The sequence below is a fragment of the Oreochromis aureus genome, linkage group 16 (assembly GCF_013358895.1).
Source record: "Oreochromis aureus strain Israel breed Guangdong linkage group 16, ZZ_aureus, whole genome shotgun sequence".
NCBI lineage: Eukaryota > Metazoa > Chordata > Actinopteri > Cichliformes > Cichlidae > Oreochromis > Oreochromis aureus.
In genome coordinates this window covers 11159490-11174353 of record NC_052957.1, presented here as the reverse complement: position 1 = coordinate 11174353, position 14864 = coordinate 11159490, and the positions used below count along the sequence as shown (strand labels likewise).

The 14864-nt window shown below is 41.1% G+C and overlaps 1 protein-coding gene across 3 annotated transcripts in view; it reads right to left on the bottom strand.

The window, feature by feature from the left end:
- LOC116323675 (alsin-like) overlaps positions 1–14864 on the bottom strand; it is a 32612-nt gene that overhangs the window by 9815 nt on the left and 7933 nt on the right. For 2 of the 3 annotated variants that reach the window (XM_039600374.1, XM_031744063.2), the window contains exons 11-29: positions 14592–14773; positions 11319–11487; positions 10975–11071; positions 10529–10606; positions 10140–10361; positions 9788–9959; positions 9506–9701; positions 8782–8847; positions 8437–8596; positions 8081–8212; positions 7215–7343; positions 6916–6939; positions 3631–3701; positions 2915–2981; positions 2621–2790; positions 1772–1837; positions 1476–1574; positions 1028–1192; positions 693–804 (exon numbers count right to left, since the gene is read on the bottom strand). In XM_039600374.1, the coding sequence (XP_039456308.1) occupies positions 693–804; positions 1028–1192; positions 1476–1574; positions 1772–1837; positions 2621–2790; positions 2915–2981; positions 3631–3701; positions 6916–6939; positions 7215–7343; positions 8081–8212; positions 8437–8596; positions 8782–8847; positions 9506–9701; positions 9788–9959; positions 10140–10361; positions 10529–10606; positions 10975–11071; positions 11319–11487; positions 14592–14773 (2377 nt within the window). The remainder of the gene's footprint in view (positions 1–692; positions 805–1027; positions 1193–1475; positions 1575–1771; positions 1838–2620; positions 2791–2914; positions 2982–3630; positions 3702–6915; positions 6940–7214; positions 7344–8080; positions 8213–8436; positions 8597–8781; positions 8848–9505; positions 9702–9787; positions 9960–10139; positions 10362–10528; positions 10607–10974; positions 11072–11318; positions 11488–14591; positions 14774–14864) is intronic. The other variant, XM_031744064.2, reaches the window with a different exon arrangement.

Sequence of the window (14864 nt, the reverse complement as noted above, 5' to 3'; positions counted from 1 at the left end):
AAAAGCATGCTTGGGTAATACTGGGGTTTGTGTATGTTTTTTGGCTGCGATGAGCCTGACGTCCTTTGCTGGCATGTTTAGAGTCTACTAATGGGAGCAACAGTGGGGTTAGCATATTTTAAATTCTGCTGTTTGAAGAAGGAAAAGCATGAGCTCTGAGCGCTCTGCACCCCTCTCCGCCAGCCCAGGACCCCTCTGGTATGTGCTTCAGTGACATCAAAGAGAATCCTTTTTGATGATAAGCAGGATAAGTTATTTAATTATTACCTGCCGCATGTAGGATGCATTGTGTAAAATGGATTTGGTATTTTATCAACACACCACAGGCCTGCAGCTACTACCTGTCTGCACCAACAATTCCAGCCTTACTACACTGCATGTCTCCCAACTTATCTGTTATTTCAGGTGCAGGGCTTTGTAGATGCTTATTATAAACTAAAAGCTTTTTTCTAAAGTGTTTAGAACTAAACACATAGGATGAATAAAGACAAAAATGCATTTGTAAAATTTCAAACTACTTTTTTTCTTTCTGCACATGTATTTAAATAAACCAGCAAAACCCACTTATTTTAGTTACAAGTAACACAACATCTGCGCCCTCCCCACAGATTAAAATTCACTCAAACGCACTCATGAGCTAACAAATTTGTAAGCACATATGTAAGCAGATACATATTTCAGGGTGTACTTACGCTCATTTTGTTCTCTCTGAAAGCTCCTTCAAAGTACACGCCGTGCTGCGTGATGATGACTGCGCTGCCATGCCGCTGGTCATCCAGCCACATGCCCATGTACTTCTCACCTCTGGGGGGAAAAATGAGATCAGGGACTGCTGACAGTAGCATGTCTTTGATACAAAATTCATTCACTGATAGGCCATCTCTAGAAACCAGGACCGATATCGACTACTGTGAACCGACCATTAGAGGAAACCTTGCTCCGTCCTACCTAAGGAGATGCATTCCACATTTAACAGTTCTGAGTTTCCATATTTTTAAAATAGCAGTTTTCTTGGGGTTATTCAGACCTTGTGATGTCATCGTAGACGCCATATCCTGTCCTCTTGTCGTGGACCCACTGCCCGATGAAAACGCTGGAGGAATTCCTCGCCAGTTTCCCAGAGCTCAGCATGCCGTAACCATGCCGCTGCCCATCACAGAAACAGCCCTCGTACACCTCGCCACTTGCATACCTGAGTATGACACATATACAGCAGCCTTCTGTGTTAATGTGCAGAGCCCACAGCTGTGGCCACTTAAAAAAAAAAAAAAACCCCACTGTGGAGACATGATGTTTTATTTTAGTTCCACATTTGCTGACCAGAGACATTTGTTAATAAGAGCTGATGTCTTTAAAACTTAAAGCTTTTATATCTGTATATGGATGTCCAGCGCTGCTACTTAACACCTAACTAAGGGTACACGTACAATTTCTGCTATTTCACACCACAAAGTAGGTAGAAAATGTGTACTGACTTGTACTTGCCAAAACCATGGATCTTGCCCTCTCTCCACTGTCCTTGGTAGGTGTCGGTTTTATTCAGTAGTTTATTAGGAATCACACACTCTCCATAGCTGGAAAAAAAAAGTAACATTTAGCAACTGAAGTGGATATTTAAAACATGCCGGAGGTGAAGTGTAGGGCAATTACATCACTATTTCTGTTTCTTTTTTATCACATGATCAAAGGCAGGAAGAGCAGAGGTTTCTTACTGGAAATGAACAACATATCCAGTAACCACCTCTGTATAAGACCAGGTTACTGTACTGACCCATCCTCCAGTCCATTCTTAAAGTTCCCCTTGTACAACCGCCCGTCTGGCCACTTCATGGTTCCTCTGTGAAGGAAAATATAGCTTCTGCTTAAACCGTTTAGCCAGCGTCATCAATTAAGTTCCCCACACAAAGAAGGAATTTACACAAGAAGGCTGGAAACAGTCTTTTCTTCATTCATGCTGACTTCACTTATTGGCTTCTAGTGATTTGATTCCTCATTCCTGAACATTGCTCCTCTTTGGCCTAAAAACATAATGACTTCAGACCTGCATATTGAAGAAGTGGCTGTGCTTTTTAAATATATATAAACATATTTTACATTAATCATTGTTTCTAAGAGATTCCAAAGACAAAGGTGGATTATTTGTTTTGTATTGCTAACTGGCTGTTTTTTTTATTCAAGTTCTATTGGAAATCTATTGAGTTGGGTGCATTTTTTTATGCATTTATGCATGACAAAATAATACAATCTCATCAAATACTGTTATTATTGTTTGATTTTACAGGTGTATTAAATGAGGAACATTTTTAATGTTCTCCTAAACCAGGGGTCTCGAACTCCAGGCCTCAAGGGCCGGTGTCCTGCAGGTTTTCGAGCTCACCCTGGGTCAGCACACCTGAATCAAACGATTAGTTCATTACCAGGCCTCTGGAGAACTTCAAGACATATTGAGGAGGTAATTTAGCCATTTGAATCAGCTGTGTTGGATTAAGGACACATCTAAACCCTACAGGACACCGGCCCTCAAGGCCTGGAGTTCGAGACCCCTGTCCTAAACGATGCATTCAGGGACACTCCAAAACCTTAAAGAGAATGCCAAAAACATACAAACATGTTTTCTAACCTGCCATGAACCCGTCCTGCCAACCAGCTCCCGGTGTACTGAGCATCTTTGAACCGTTCGTCTGCCGTGAACGTGTAGGAGGCCGTGCGAGTCATTGCTGGTGATGACCCCTGACCTCCGCCGCCCAGTATCTGATCCACTGTCTGGTTAAGAGATCGTAACCACTTGTTCTGCAGAGAGAGCACAGAACGGAAGCAGACGCCTTAAGACGGAATTCGATCGTTTAAAAAACCTTTTTTTACAAACTGATTTTGAAAAACTAAGCAACAGTAATGGTTTAAACCATAAATGTACCTTTTCCTGCGGGGTTGAGGCCACCAGGGTGAAACTCTCCTCTGGACATGTTATTTTGAGGGCATGACTGAAAATATGTAGCACAAGAGCAATAATTAACTTAATTGGTACAAAAAAATAAGGAGGTGGATCTTTTAAATATTGTATTACAAATGACATCCAACTTCCACTCCCTAAACGCTTTGTGGGCTGGAGGTCCAACTTAAAAATATTTCTAGAATTAGATCACTCTTGTCTCCTGCTGATTTTCATAAGGTCATGCAATGCTCTGCAAGCTGGAATAAGTCAGAGCTCACTCCACTGATCCCAGCTGCTCAGATTTTAAAATCTGACTCATAAATAAAAAGCATAAATGACATCCTTATAAGTACATGAAGTACTTATTACCGTCTTATTAGTCTGACTCTGGTTATTCTGGGGTCTCGGCTAGCAAACAAAGGTGACAAAAGTATTCTGTACCAGTACTTTTAAAAGTACATGATTTAAAGAGCAGTAGGTTTCATGGAAAGTTAACCATAACCATGGCTTAATGATTTGCTGCTTGTTGCCTATCCAATAAATACAAAGTAAATTAAAAGATTAAAAAAGATCCCCGCACTGCTCCCATGTTGCTGTTGAGGCTGTAGTGTTACATAAATGTTTTTATCAGAGCGACTAACATTCCTTTACTTCGCATTAGTCAGCATGTAGATTGATTTCTACAACAACAAACTCACAGTCCACTGCCGTTTTCAGTGACCGGTTTCACCCACAAACAGGTCAGAGGGTAGACGTGATGAGTGGAGAACTGCAGACAAAGAGGGAGAGCAGCACTTTTTCTGTAATTCTCACATATTAGGTAACAACATGCTGTCTGAGATTACAAAACTTTAGAAACAATCAAATCCTACTGTGTGTGTGTGTGTGTGTGTGTGTGTGTGTGTGTGTGTGTGTGTGTGTGAGAGAGAGAGAGCGAAAAGGATAGATGACCAAAAGATATGCCTTTATATCGGTCTGTGGTTTCCTGACTGTGTGCTGGTAAATTGGGGAAGTTCACCGTCTTTTGAGTTCAGCTACACTATCCTACATTGATAAGTCAGTTTCCTCTATAACATTATGACCTTTTATGATATTTCAGTTGTTTTCAACATGACTTGTGTTTTAATATTCAAAGTAATTGACTGTTTTAAATTCCTTTTTATATCAATTACAGTTAAAGGTCCATAAAAGTTTGGTTTTTTTAACTACATGAGATGTAACCATTAAGTTGTGCGACTCCTACAATACAACCCTGATTTAAATTTGGATGACTTCTCCTTCAAGGTCCTCTCCTTATGCACCTCTGTGCTGCGTCCAGCTCTTCTGCTGCTTTTAGGTCTATCTGTAGAAGTCTTGTTCTGACCATTTGAACTTGTGTGTCTGTGGTGAGTACTTCTAATGTGAGCTGAAAACAGAAGCACAGAAATGAGAACCATGCTGGAGGTGGACACAGAAGTGAGTGTTGGACTTGTCAGGGTTTCACCCTCGTCTTTGATCCATGAACAGGATCTTAAATGGTAAATGGCCTGTATTTGTATAGCGCTTTACTAGTCCCTAAGGACCCCAAAGCGCTTTACACATTCAGTCATCCACCCATTCACACACACATTCACACACTGGTGATGGCAAGCTACATTGTAGCCACAGCCACCCTGGGGCGCACTGACAGAGGTGAGGCTGCCGGACACCGGCGCCACCGGGCCCTCTGACCACCACCAGTAGGGAACGGGAGAAGTGTCTTGCCCAAGGACACAACGACCGAGACTGTCGGAGCCGGGGTTCGAACCGGCAACTTTCCAATTACAAGACGAACTGCCAACTCTTGAGCCACGATCGCCTTAAGGGAAAAGCCGGGGTCCATTTTTTGACCCTCGGAATAGCATTTCTGCTTTTCGCAGATATAGTTCTGTTGGCTTTAGTGGAGGGTGACCTTCAATTTTGTAGCCAAGTGTGAAATGGCTGTGATGACAATCAGCAGCTCAAAGTCTTAGCGCTGGAAAACAGCGGAGTGCTCCCTCTGGATCTGGGAAGAGACGCTGCCCCAAGTGAAGAACTCCCATCTTCTTTGCCAGTACTGAGAATATTCTAGTAGACCAGTGGAGTGGGGCGGTGTGTGACTGGATTGTCATGGCAAATTTGTTTTCTCCTGAATGACTGAATGGTAAAGCGAGAGTTCCAACTCTCACCTAAGGTAAGGAGATCTAAAGACCAGTAAAATCACCTTAAGAGCTTCTGGGCTAATTCTTAGGGAAGCTCAGACATCCAGAAGGAATTTGAAGCCTTTGCGCCTTTGTGTGAAAAAAGAAGCTAGCAGAGATGGTTCAAGCATCTGCTCATGGATGACTCATCAATGAAGGGTTTGGGGGCACATCTAACATCTAGGAGGGAAAGATCCAGAACTCACTGAGAGACTTTATATCTCATTGGGCCTGGGAATGCCTCATGATCATTCAGGAGGAACAGGAAAGAGATGGTGGGGAGAAAGATCTCTAGAATATCCTGCATAACCTGATGGCAGATAAGCAGAATTGAGTGGGTGGATGGCCGGATGGGTAGACGAACAGACAAACAGATGGATGGATAAGGTGAAGACCTTGAAAGGGAACTGACCAGCTTTCATTTTTGATTGTCATGGGCAGAATTACAAACATTTCTTAGTGCACCTTGCATACTAACCACATTTTACAATTATGAGATTTATTTGTGATGCACAAAATGACTTTTAGTACATGAACGCTATCTCAAAGTTTTAACTCACAACACGTGACATGAACCCAAAACTCTAGTAACACACCACACCACATCAAACAGGAAACAGAGTCTCAGGAAGAAACTGCTCTAAAACCAAAAAAGTAGCCAGAGAGGACAAGCTGACAGTAAATGTAAGAATAAAGAAGCCATCATCAGGAAGAAATCAGTGACAGTCTCCTTGTTTAAAGCTAGACCACAGCAGTGAGAGATGCATCCTTTCACCATCACCCTTCCAAGCTCTGAACTACTGCAGCTATGACCTCATCTACTTTCCCCACTAACTAATGTTGGAAAATCTTCTAAACACAGATGAATCCACACACAGCAGCCTGCTGAGCAGCAGCTGGACAGAATCAGCCATCAGGACCACATGCACAGAATAAATGTTAACACAGAACGTCTGTAATGCTGGAATATTACAAAGGCCAATGATCACTGTTTGTTTTAGCCTCATTCATGTTAACTGAGTGGACAAAATATTAAAAACAGAGTATTAGGGAACATAATGGCCAGCAATTCTGACATCAAAGGAAAAATTCATATATGAACAACGCAAGCCATCGTCCATTATTATACAAGCAGACAACGAATTCTTAGTTTAGTCGTAGATCAGTCGATAGTTCGTTCTTTTCATTTCCTATCAAAGGGCTGACCAGTTGCCACAGATGTGATCCCACCAGTGAGACTCTTGTCTCTCAGGTGGACCAACTTCAACTCCACCATCTTATTCTGCTGTGAAGATTTGGTGCAAGCTGGAGGGCTACTCCAACTAGAGGTGAATAGGTTTGTGTGCTGCCATCCCAAGCTCAACAAGGCTGCAAAGCAGAGCATAGACTAGTGTCGCCAAGTGCTACTCAAGAAGATGGAGCTGGAGCATGTCCACAGGATGAGAGACTCACTGGTGAGGCAGTTAATTATTCGGCCTATATGATATTTGCAGAGTTCGTATTTCTGCAGGGAAAAAAAATCGCCTAAGATCTTTGAACTAACAGAAGAACTTGCTTCTGAAAGTATATAAAGCCCCAGATCCTTAGGCACCTGTGACATAGATGAAGTCCTGTATTAACATTTATATAGCTGCATTCAAATCCTAGTTGATCCTGTCAGAGTGGAAGCACTGAACAGATGCTGGCCCACCTACAATTCGCCGCTACAGCTCAAGCTCAAGCTCAGTTACAGTGATGTCTGTTATTGGAGGTGAAACTGGGTAAACTGGTGGAAGGGATACTCACGAAGCTCTGAGAGGGAATTGTACCCTGAATAAAAGACACAATGTTAATATGTAAGCTTCAGCTGTAAATCAATGCAGATGACCAGAAATCACTGTCAGATCAGAGATCCTTTGGGTTTTCTCTGGTGTACAGTGAGTGTTGTTGTTAACAAAAAAAATGAAAATAAAGTAAAGATAATTTTAAAAGACTTAGAAAAGGCTCCTTTATGCTCTGCTTCCCCCAACATGAATTTATGCTACCAACATAAACAAGAAAAGCACTTTAATATATCTGATTTCATACTGACTTATTCTGAGTACCTGTGTGTGCACCAGGGCATCATTGAACAATATGAACCAGTGATTTGAGAACCGGCCGGCGTTCTGCAGAGTCAGAGATCTGTTGCTGCTTTCACAGACCACACGACGCCTGGGAAGACGCAGGCACTCCTGAAGAACAAAATCACACACATAAATTTCCTTAATAAAACCCGGGGTACTCTGGTAGCTCATAAGCTGCAACACATGTCTCATAACTTAATGTGTTTTCACACAGGATGTGGCAGAGGCTGCACTCTGAAAACCATTACTTTCAATAGACTGTACTGTACAATGATGGGTTGCTACTTTGCAGAGGAGCATGCAGTTTAGATGCTCTTGCAGACACCTTGATCAAAATGCAACAAATTTAAAGAAAAGGTGATTTATATTTGTCTGGGAATTTGATGAATTTACAAGAAGAAACCCTTGGAAACAGGTTTCTGTGCAAGCAGACACTTCAGGTGCGTGTTTTAGCACACCAGTTGCTCTAAGGATCTATTATAGTTCTTTAGCAACTGAAGAAAGGAGGTGCAGACAAGAGACTGACATCCAACTGAAAGTTTTGAAAACTGTACCTATTTTTTCTGTCTTTGAACAGCATGCTACACCCACTACTACTACTTTAGCCAATGAAATACAGGGCAGGGCTGTTCAGGGCAAATTAATACTCTGGGAATCAGCTCAGTTTGAAAAGGAGCACTTAGAGAGTCCTGCCAGGAAGGCTAGCGGCTCTAGGGAGTGAAATAAAATGTAGAAACACACTTGTTGTCTTGGGTTAAAACCTCAAAGGAAAGCATAGTGACTAATGTGTATAGACTAGGAAAAAAATTACAGGATGCAGGCACATAAAACAGGGTTGTGCTCACAGTAGTTTTGCCAGAGTGGGTCTTCCAGAACAGGAAGGTGGTTTCAGCCTCCTTCTTCCTTCTTAGCAGTGATGAAGACAGGGACTCGCAATCTTTATGACCCTGATCAAGGGACTTATACTCCACAGTTAACTGGGGAGAAAAGGAAAGACAGCACAACAGAGAATTTTGTACACCTGAACATATAAAAGACTTGAAGTCAATACAGTGACAGTAACAACCACTTGTTCTAATGTTGCTCAGTCATGGGAACGAAACAGAAAGTGAGGGAATGAAGCAAGGGAAAGAGAGAAGAAGAAGAAGAAGGAAGGTCAAAAAAGTGCTTGACACAAAAGGAGAGAAGAGGATTTTCTCACCACATCATAGCAGGCCGCCAGTTTGAGTAGGGCTCGGCTGTACTGGTGGAGCTGCTGCAGAGGCCAGTACAACATTGAAACCAGATCAACATCACCACTGGCTGACTGATCTGATACGGACAGCTGAGTGAGCAAAGTCTGCCGAAAGCCTGAACTCTCACTGGGCAGGAACAGAGACAGGCAGAGACAGATGCACTCTTAGAATAACACGTCTGTCAAGTGACTGGGATAAGTTTTATGCTTTTAGTTTAGTCACAAAAGAAGAAAACATACAAGAACATGTATTTACAAATGAAGAGAGCTGCACTCCTACAGTGAGCGCTTAAGAAAAATAAAAGTGCTTACAGCGAGAGTTTGTGAAGTGGTTGGAATCCGCCCATTACTTGGAAATCACCAAGTGAAGAAAAATACCTAGAGTCAGACAGAGGGATTTTAACTTAGATTTTACTCCTCAGTCACGCACAAGATACAGCTTTACAAAGTCATGTGAACTTGTAAGAAGAGCTTAAACCCTCCATCTCAAATTAGAGGCGTTCGTACTATTAAAGATCATTTGAAATAGGTTTGTCTTCCTGGCTTGTTTCTTTTAACTATATATAAGCTTAAATAAGATGTGATGAAACCTAACCTGATCACAGCATATGTTATGTGTGTTCCCAATCTCCAGGAGGGTTTGCTTGTATGTAAAATAATTCTAACCACAGCACTATAACTGCTTTGTAATACACGAATAAACAAAGCATCATGAATGTGCAGCTGACAAATCAGCAACAACTGTGTGATGCGATCATGACAACATGGATCAAAATCTCTTGAGATATTTTTCCAGCATCTTGTTGAATCTATGCCGTGAATAATTAAGGCAGTCCTGAAGGCAACCTGCTACAAGGAAGGTCAACTAGTACAGTCACCAGTGAGTGTAAAAACTAAAAAAAAAAAAAATGGAGAAAAGGTGATAAAACGGCATCACAGCGATTACTGACATAAACATGAGTATGTCTGTTCATGTTTTCTTTGAGGGAATCACATGATGGGACTTTTGTTTGGTGAGACAAAAAAACCAACTCACCTTTTGTATGCGTCTATGAAATACTCTGTGTGTGTCAGCAGGGGAAGGGTAGTGACATCACAGCCCTGCACGTTATGCAGGAAGTAGGTGAGTGCTGTGGCATGTCGGCCAATCAGGGTGCTCAGCTGAACAAAACTCTCACAGAGAGAGAAGAAAAGATGGGTGCACTGCTCACCCAACACTGGACACAAACTCTCTGCAGATGAGAAAACACACACACACAAACACTAATTTTAATAAATGTTTTAATACGGCAGAACGAGGCAGTAGATGCTCTCTGACCTTTTTTACGCAGAGGGGTGAGGAGGATCTTCCTGACGCTGCTACACCAACAGTACAAGTGTCTCTCTCTGGAGGCCAGCTCGTGGATAGCCGAAATAAAACCCATGACGTTGTGGTCTGCCAACACCGCACAGCTCTGACCACCACTGCACACACTGCTAACGTAACCCATCTACACACACACACACAGAAAAAACAAGAGGGTAACATTTAGGTTACAATTACAGATAGAGTTAGGCTGGTGTGAGTAAGAACTTCCATCTCATAAATATGCTCGTGCTTTAGCGGAAAAAATGCTCCACCCATCATTTTCCTTACTGTCTGTGTTAAGTTGTGTTTTGGACCTACAAACCTCGATGCAGAAGGGCAGCAGGGTGGGCATGACTGTATAACGCTCCACTCTGCTGGGTGACCTCTTGCTTGAGCTTTCACTCTGGTTTAGCCTCTCAGTTTGCACTGGCTCCTTCTGTTGGCCGCAGTACAACAGGACTGGCTGCACACAGTCTCCATCAGCCAGGAGCAGGGAGTGGCTCTGACCGGCTGACAAGTCCCAAACACGAAGGCCATCAGACAGCTATGGTGGGGCACCCATAACAAAACAGAGTAATATTAGGAAATGGATGGTGTTGCTATGTTTTCCTACATTAGCGAAAATAAACATCTATGTGAATGACTAAATCTCTGGGTAGAAGTGTGAAATGTGTGAATTAAATGTTAAAAAATGGGCTGAGATTTCTGTACCTTTGCCTGCTGAGGGACAGTGACAGGGATGTTCACGTGGCCGAGTTGTCCACACATGTTGCTGCCCCATGAGTACACCTACAGCACAGAAGAGATGAAATAAGGGGTGAGCATGCACTTACATACAAATAATGCTTGAAACTTGAGACCTTGAAAAATAACATGATTAAAGTATCCTAAGACAGTTAATTACATCTTATTTTTAAGATTGAGCCACAAATTTTGATGTTTAATTAGGATGTCTATTAGCCTTTTGTTAAAGCATAACTAATCTTTCTGGACTTCTCATTAAAACATACAGAAATGTTAGGCTCATCTCAGCATGTAAGTACAACTAGCAATAGTTAGTAAGGTGTCAAGAGCTTGGGAGCATTTAATATCAAAGGGAGTCCTCACATATAGCACCTGTTTGTCTAATCATGCGAAGTGTGTGCCGTTTTTGTTACCTGGCACTGAGCAGTGAGAGCCAGTGAATGATGCGAGCCTGCAGCAACTTTGATCACTTCTTCCCCTGTTAAAGACTTGACGCATAGAGGCTGGAGTCTGGACACACAAACACACAGTTCAGTCTAATCTTGTGGTTATAATTTCTTTCTTACACACATTTCCACCTAATTCAATTGAGCATTTCATCCCAAAAGGTTGTATCTAATTATCTTCTAATGTAATGTAGTTCACCTTTAAATAATAATTATGCATGTGTTTATTACATCATAACAGACATATTGTAAACACAATATAGACATTTTATTTTTAAATATCACTGTTACACTTTAGCTTTGGTCCCCACCTAGCGAGCTGATCTCCATGACCAAGTTGTCCCTCAGAGCCACGCCCCCAGCTCCAAATCTCTGTCTCCAGAAATGGCAGGCCATCTTCTGCCTCCTCTGGCGCTCCAACCGAGGCCCCACCAGCTGAGGACGGCCTGCAAGCACAAGGGTGTCGCCTCCGAGGAGACCCTGAAGAAAAAATACACGAGCAGAGTAGAGTAAAACTTTAATGTCCCTGTGGTAGTCCAATGTAATATATACATGAATAAACGATGCTTGGGATTCAATATGACGGTTTGTCGCCTTAACTTAAAGAGTGGCACTGGTGAACTTAGATTAAGACTACCACACCAGCAAATCACAGAATAAGAAAGCATTGACTGAATAAAAGAAAAAATACAGTAGGTGAGGACATTCAAATAACTGAATCCTCACATAATTGTCATATTTGAGCATTTGTCGATATTGCAAATTGAGTTTTTCATTAAAATTACATAACTCTAGTACAAAATGTTTTTTGTCAATGTTTCAGAATGATCTTGAAATCCTAAAAGAGCCTAGATGGACTTGAGCGATCTTTGAGTAATATGGATGTTATTGCTACAGAATGCAATCTGCAGTGTTTCCCACAATCAGCTGAATCAATATAGCTTCAGGATGATCCATCTAAAATGAACTCAGACTGGCAAAGGGGCGACTCAAGAGATAAAGACGCCAGTATCTCCCAATATTTTGAGCATAAACTAAGGAAGGGGATCATTATTGCTTGTGAAAACAAACTTTCGTGGCTCTTCTGAGATTTTAAGAGATGTCATTAATTCAGAAAATTCAGTGTTTATGTCTTCTCTGCAAACAAACTGCATCACAGTTCAGTGCAGTGTTATTGACTATAATACGTGAGCAAACACAAACAAACCGCACCCACAAGGATTTTCATGAACACACCCCAACGACTCACAGAGCTTCGCTGGAATCAACATGTGCCACCTTGTACCTACAAAATACTTAAACTAATTGGGAACTGAGTCAAGCTGTTGAGTCAAGATAAGCAGGCACAGAGCAGAAAGTCACAACATCAATGAAAACATTCTGCTATTCAATATATCTAATAAATACATTTTTTTTTTTAAAGGCTTTTCAGCAAAAAACTAAAATGTCAACGTGGTTTTCATTTCTGCGTCGGCTGGCGAGACACTTTCATTTTTACGCTCCTGAAACTCCTGGAAAACCAGAAAATGAGAAGCTAGTCTGCCGGCCCTTGTATGGCACAATCAATGTGTTTCATACAGCCTTTATTAAGTAAAGTTATATGAAATCATTAGCACAGTTATCAGAAATTACCAGTACCAGTATTGGGATAGAGTTATATATATAAAGTATAAGATGTTTGCTAAAATGGGAAAATTGTGTAAACTTAAATCCTAAAAAAATGAAGAACTCTAGGTCTAATTCCACTGAAAATGCTAAATAAAAAAGTGAACTGAAGTAAACCCACTGCGGGTTTACTTCTTATTCTATCAGGTAGTGAAATTGGAGAAGCAAAAGTATGTGGCACAATAATCAATTCATCTTGATTGTGTTGTTTTAATAGAGGCTAGAAGGTAACATTTTAATTAAAATTTGATAAAATGCCTGTTAAAACATTCTTATCATATTCCAGAACAAGCAGCTTTCCTAAGATCCTCTGATCCAAACAAAACAAAGGAGGTAATTTATTACAGGACACCAAATGCAAAATTAGATAAAACATCAACAATAAATACAATGTGTCCAACAAGCTTTACAACATTTCATCACTTATTACGATAAAATTCTCACAAAGTTCTTTCAAGAGTTGAGGGCTAAGACTTGGTTTTAGGGAAGTTAGAATTAGGTTATGTGAGACTGTGGCACTTACTAGTGATGATTAAACTTAAAGCTAACATTAAAAGTAAGATGATTAGTAATGCATTATTATATCTTCACAAAGACAGTCAAACAAAAATTAGAAATTGTGTGGGTGCTGCTCATCGAATGCACGTGATAAACTGATCATCAGCAGCTGTCACCACCTCTACAAAAGCAGAAGTTTTGGCAATTTTCTGGTCTGGAGCATTCAGTTGTGTGTTAACACAATCCCACAATCTTCCCAGGAGTGGACGTCCCAGGGAATTCACCCAAAGGTCAGACCATGCAATGCTCAGATTAACTGCAAAAAAACCCAAGAGCTGCATGTCAAACTCTGCAGGCCTCAGTTAGCATGTTAAAATATTACGTTCATGAAGAGACACCGTAAAGAAGAGCAGGCCAAAATTCCTCCACAATGATGTGAGAGACTGATCCAGTCATACAGAAAACAGTTACTTCAAGTTATTGCTCCCAAAGGAGCTTTTACAAGCTACTGAATCATGAAGTGCCCTTAATTTTTAAGATGGCTGCAAACAGTCCTGTGAAAACTTCCTTTGCCCCTCCTCCCTGTACACAGAGTGGATCAGGCAGAGGGTCACTTGTAAATGAAAGTGACCCAAAATATTAGACCGGATAACCCAAATAATTTCATACTCGGCAAAGCACTTACACATGTCCTCAGTAATGCAAGGGCCAACACTGACTGGACTGGACAAGCAGTTGTCAAGATAAGCACAAAACAGGTAGATGTACAGAGAGATTTGTCAACTTATTAGTAAGACCAAATTACGTTTTCAGGCTACTTGAATGTCATTTTTATAGAGATTGAGAAACACTTTAATAATGAAAAAAGATATATTCAGAAAGCAAGAATAACCTTGATTAACTTATCAGTTTATTTGAACACATAAGCTCAAGTTTTAAAAGATATGTTGCTTTTAAATGCGTCAAAGTGAAATGCAAACACAGGCAGGAACTGCGCTGTGTGTTCTGTTGCAGGTAATATATATTACCTGCAATTTCAACTTTTTACATTAATAATTAGTGAAATATGCTTCTGTATTTCACTAATTATTAATGTAAAAAGTTGAAATTCATAATCAAACATAATCCTAACAGCAGTTCCTGTAGTTCCAAAGCTAGAACTACAGGAATTACCTCTTGTTCGTTCATTTCAGATACAAGTACAGATGCAAAAACTAACAGCTGTGGTTTTACACAGAATCAAATGCTGTGTCTGTTTTTCTGTTAATAGCTTCTTACTGTCTTGATGAAAAGCTATGCTAACAGTCTCCTGGCTCCATATTTGGAGCTTGGGGAATCTTCTCATCTCACTCTTGGAAGTAAAGTAAATAAGCTCATTTCCCAAATGTACAGTTAAGCTGTTCACACCCTATCATTCCTACCGTGGGTGGGTGTTCCGGGAAGTGAGCTTCTCCTGCTCGTTGCCGTTTTCCCCTTCTGGTATATGTTTGTAAGACTAGAGCTCTTCAGTCCCTGCAGGGACCGCTTTTCCTTCTCCAGACAGAGTCGAACTTCATTCAGACACACTGGGGAAGAGGAGTGTGACCCAGACAGTCCACTGTTACTGTGGAACAGGAGGTCAAAGGTTAAGCTGCTAATACACTGAAGATAACAAACATCTTGGTAGGGCGTGTATCTGGATTAGTCAACGATTA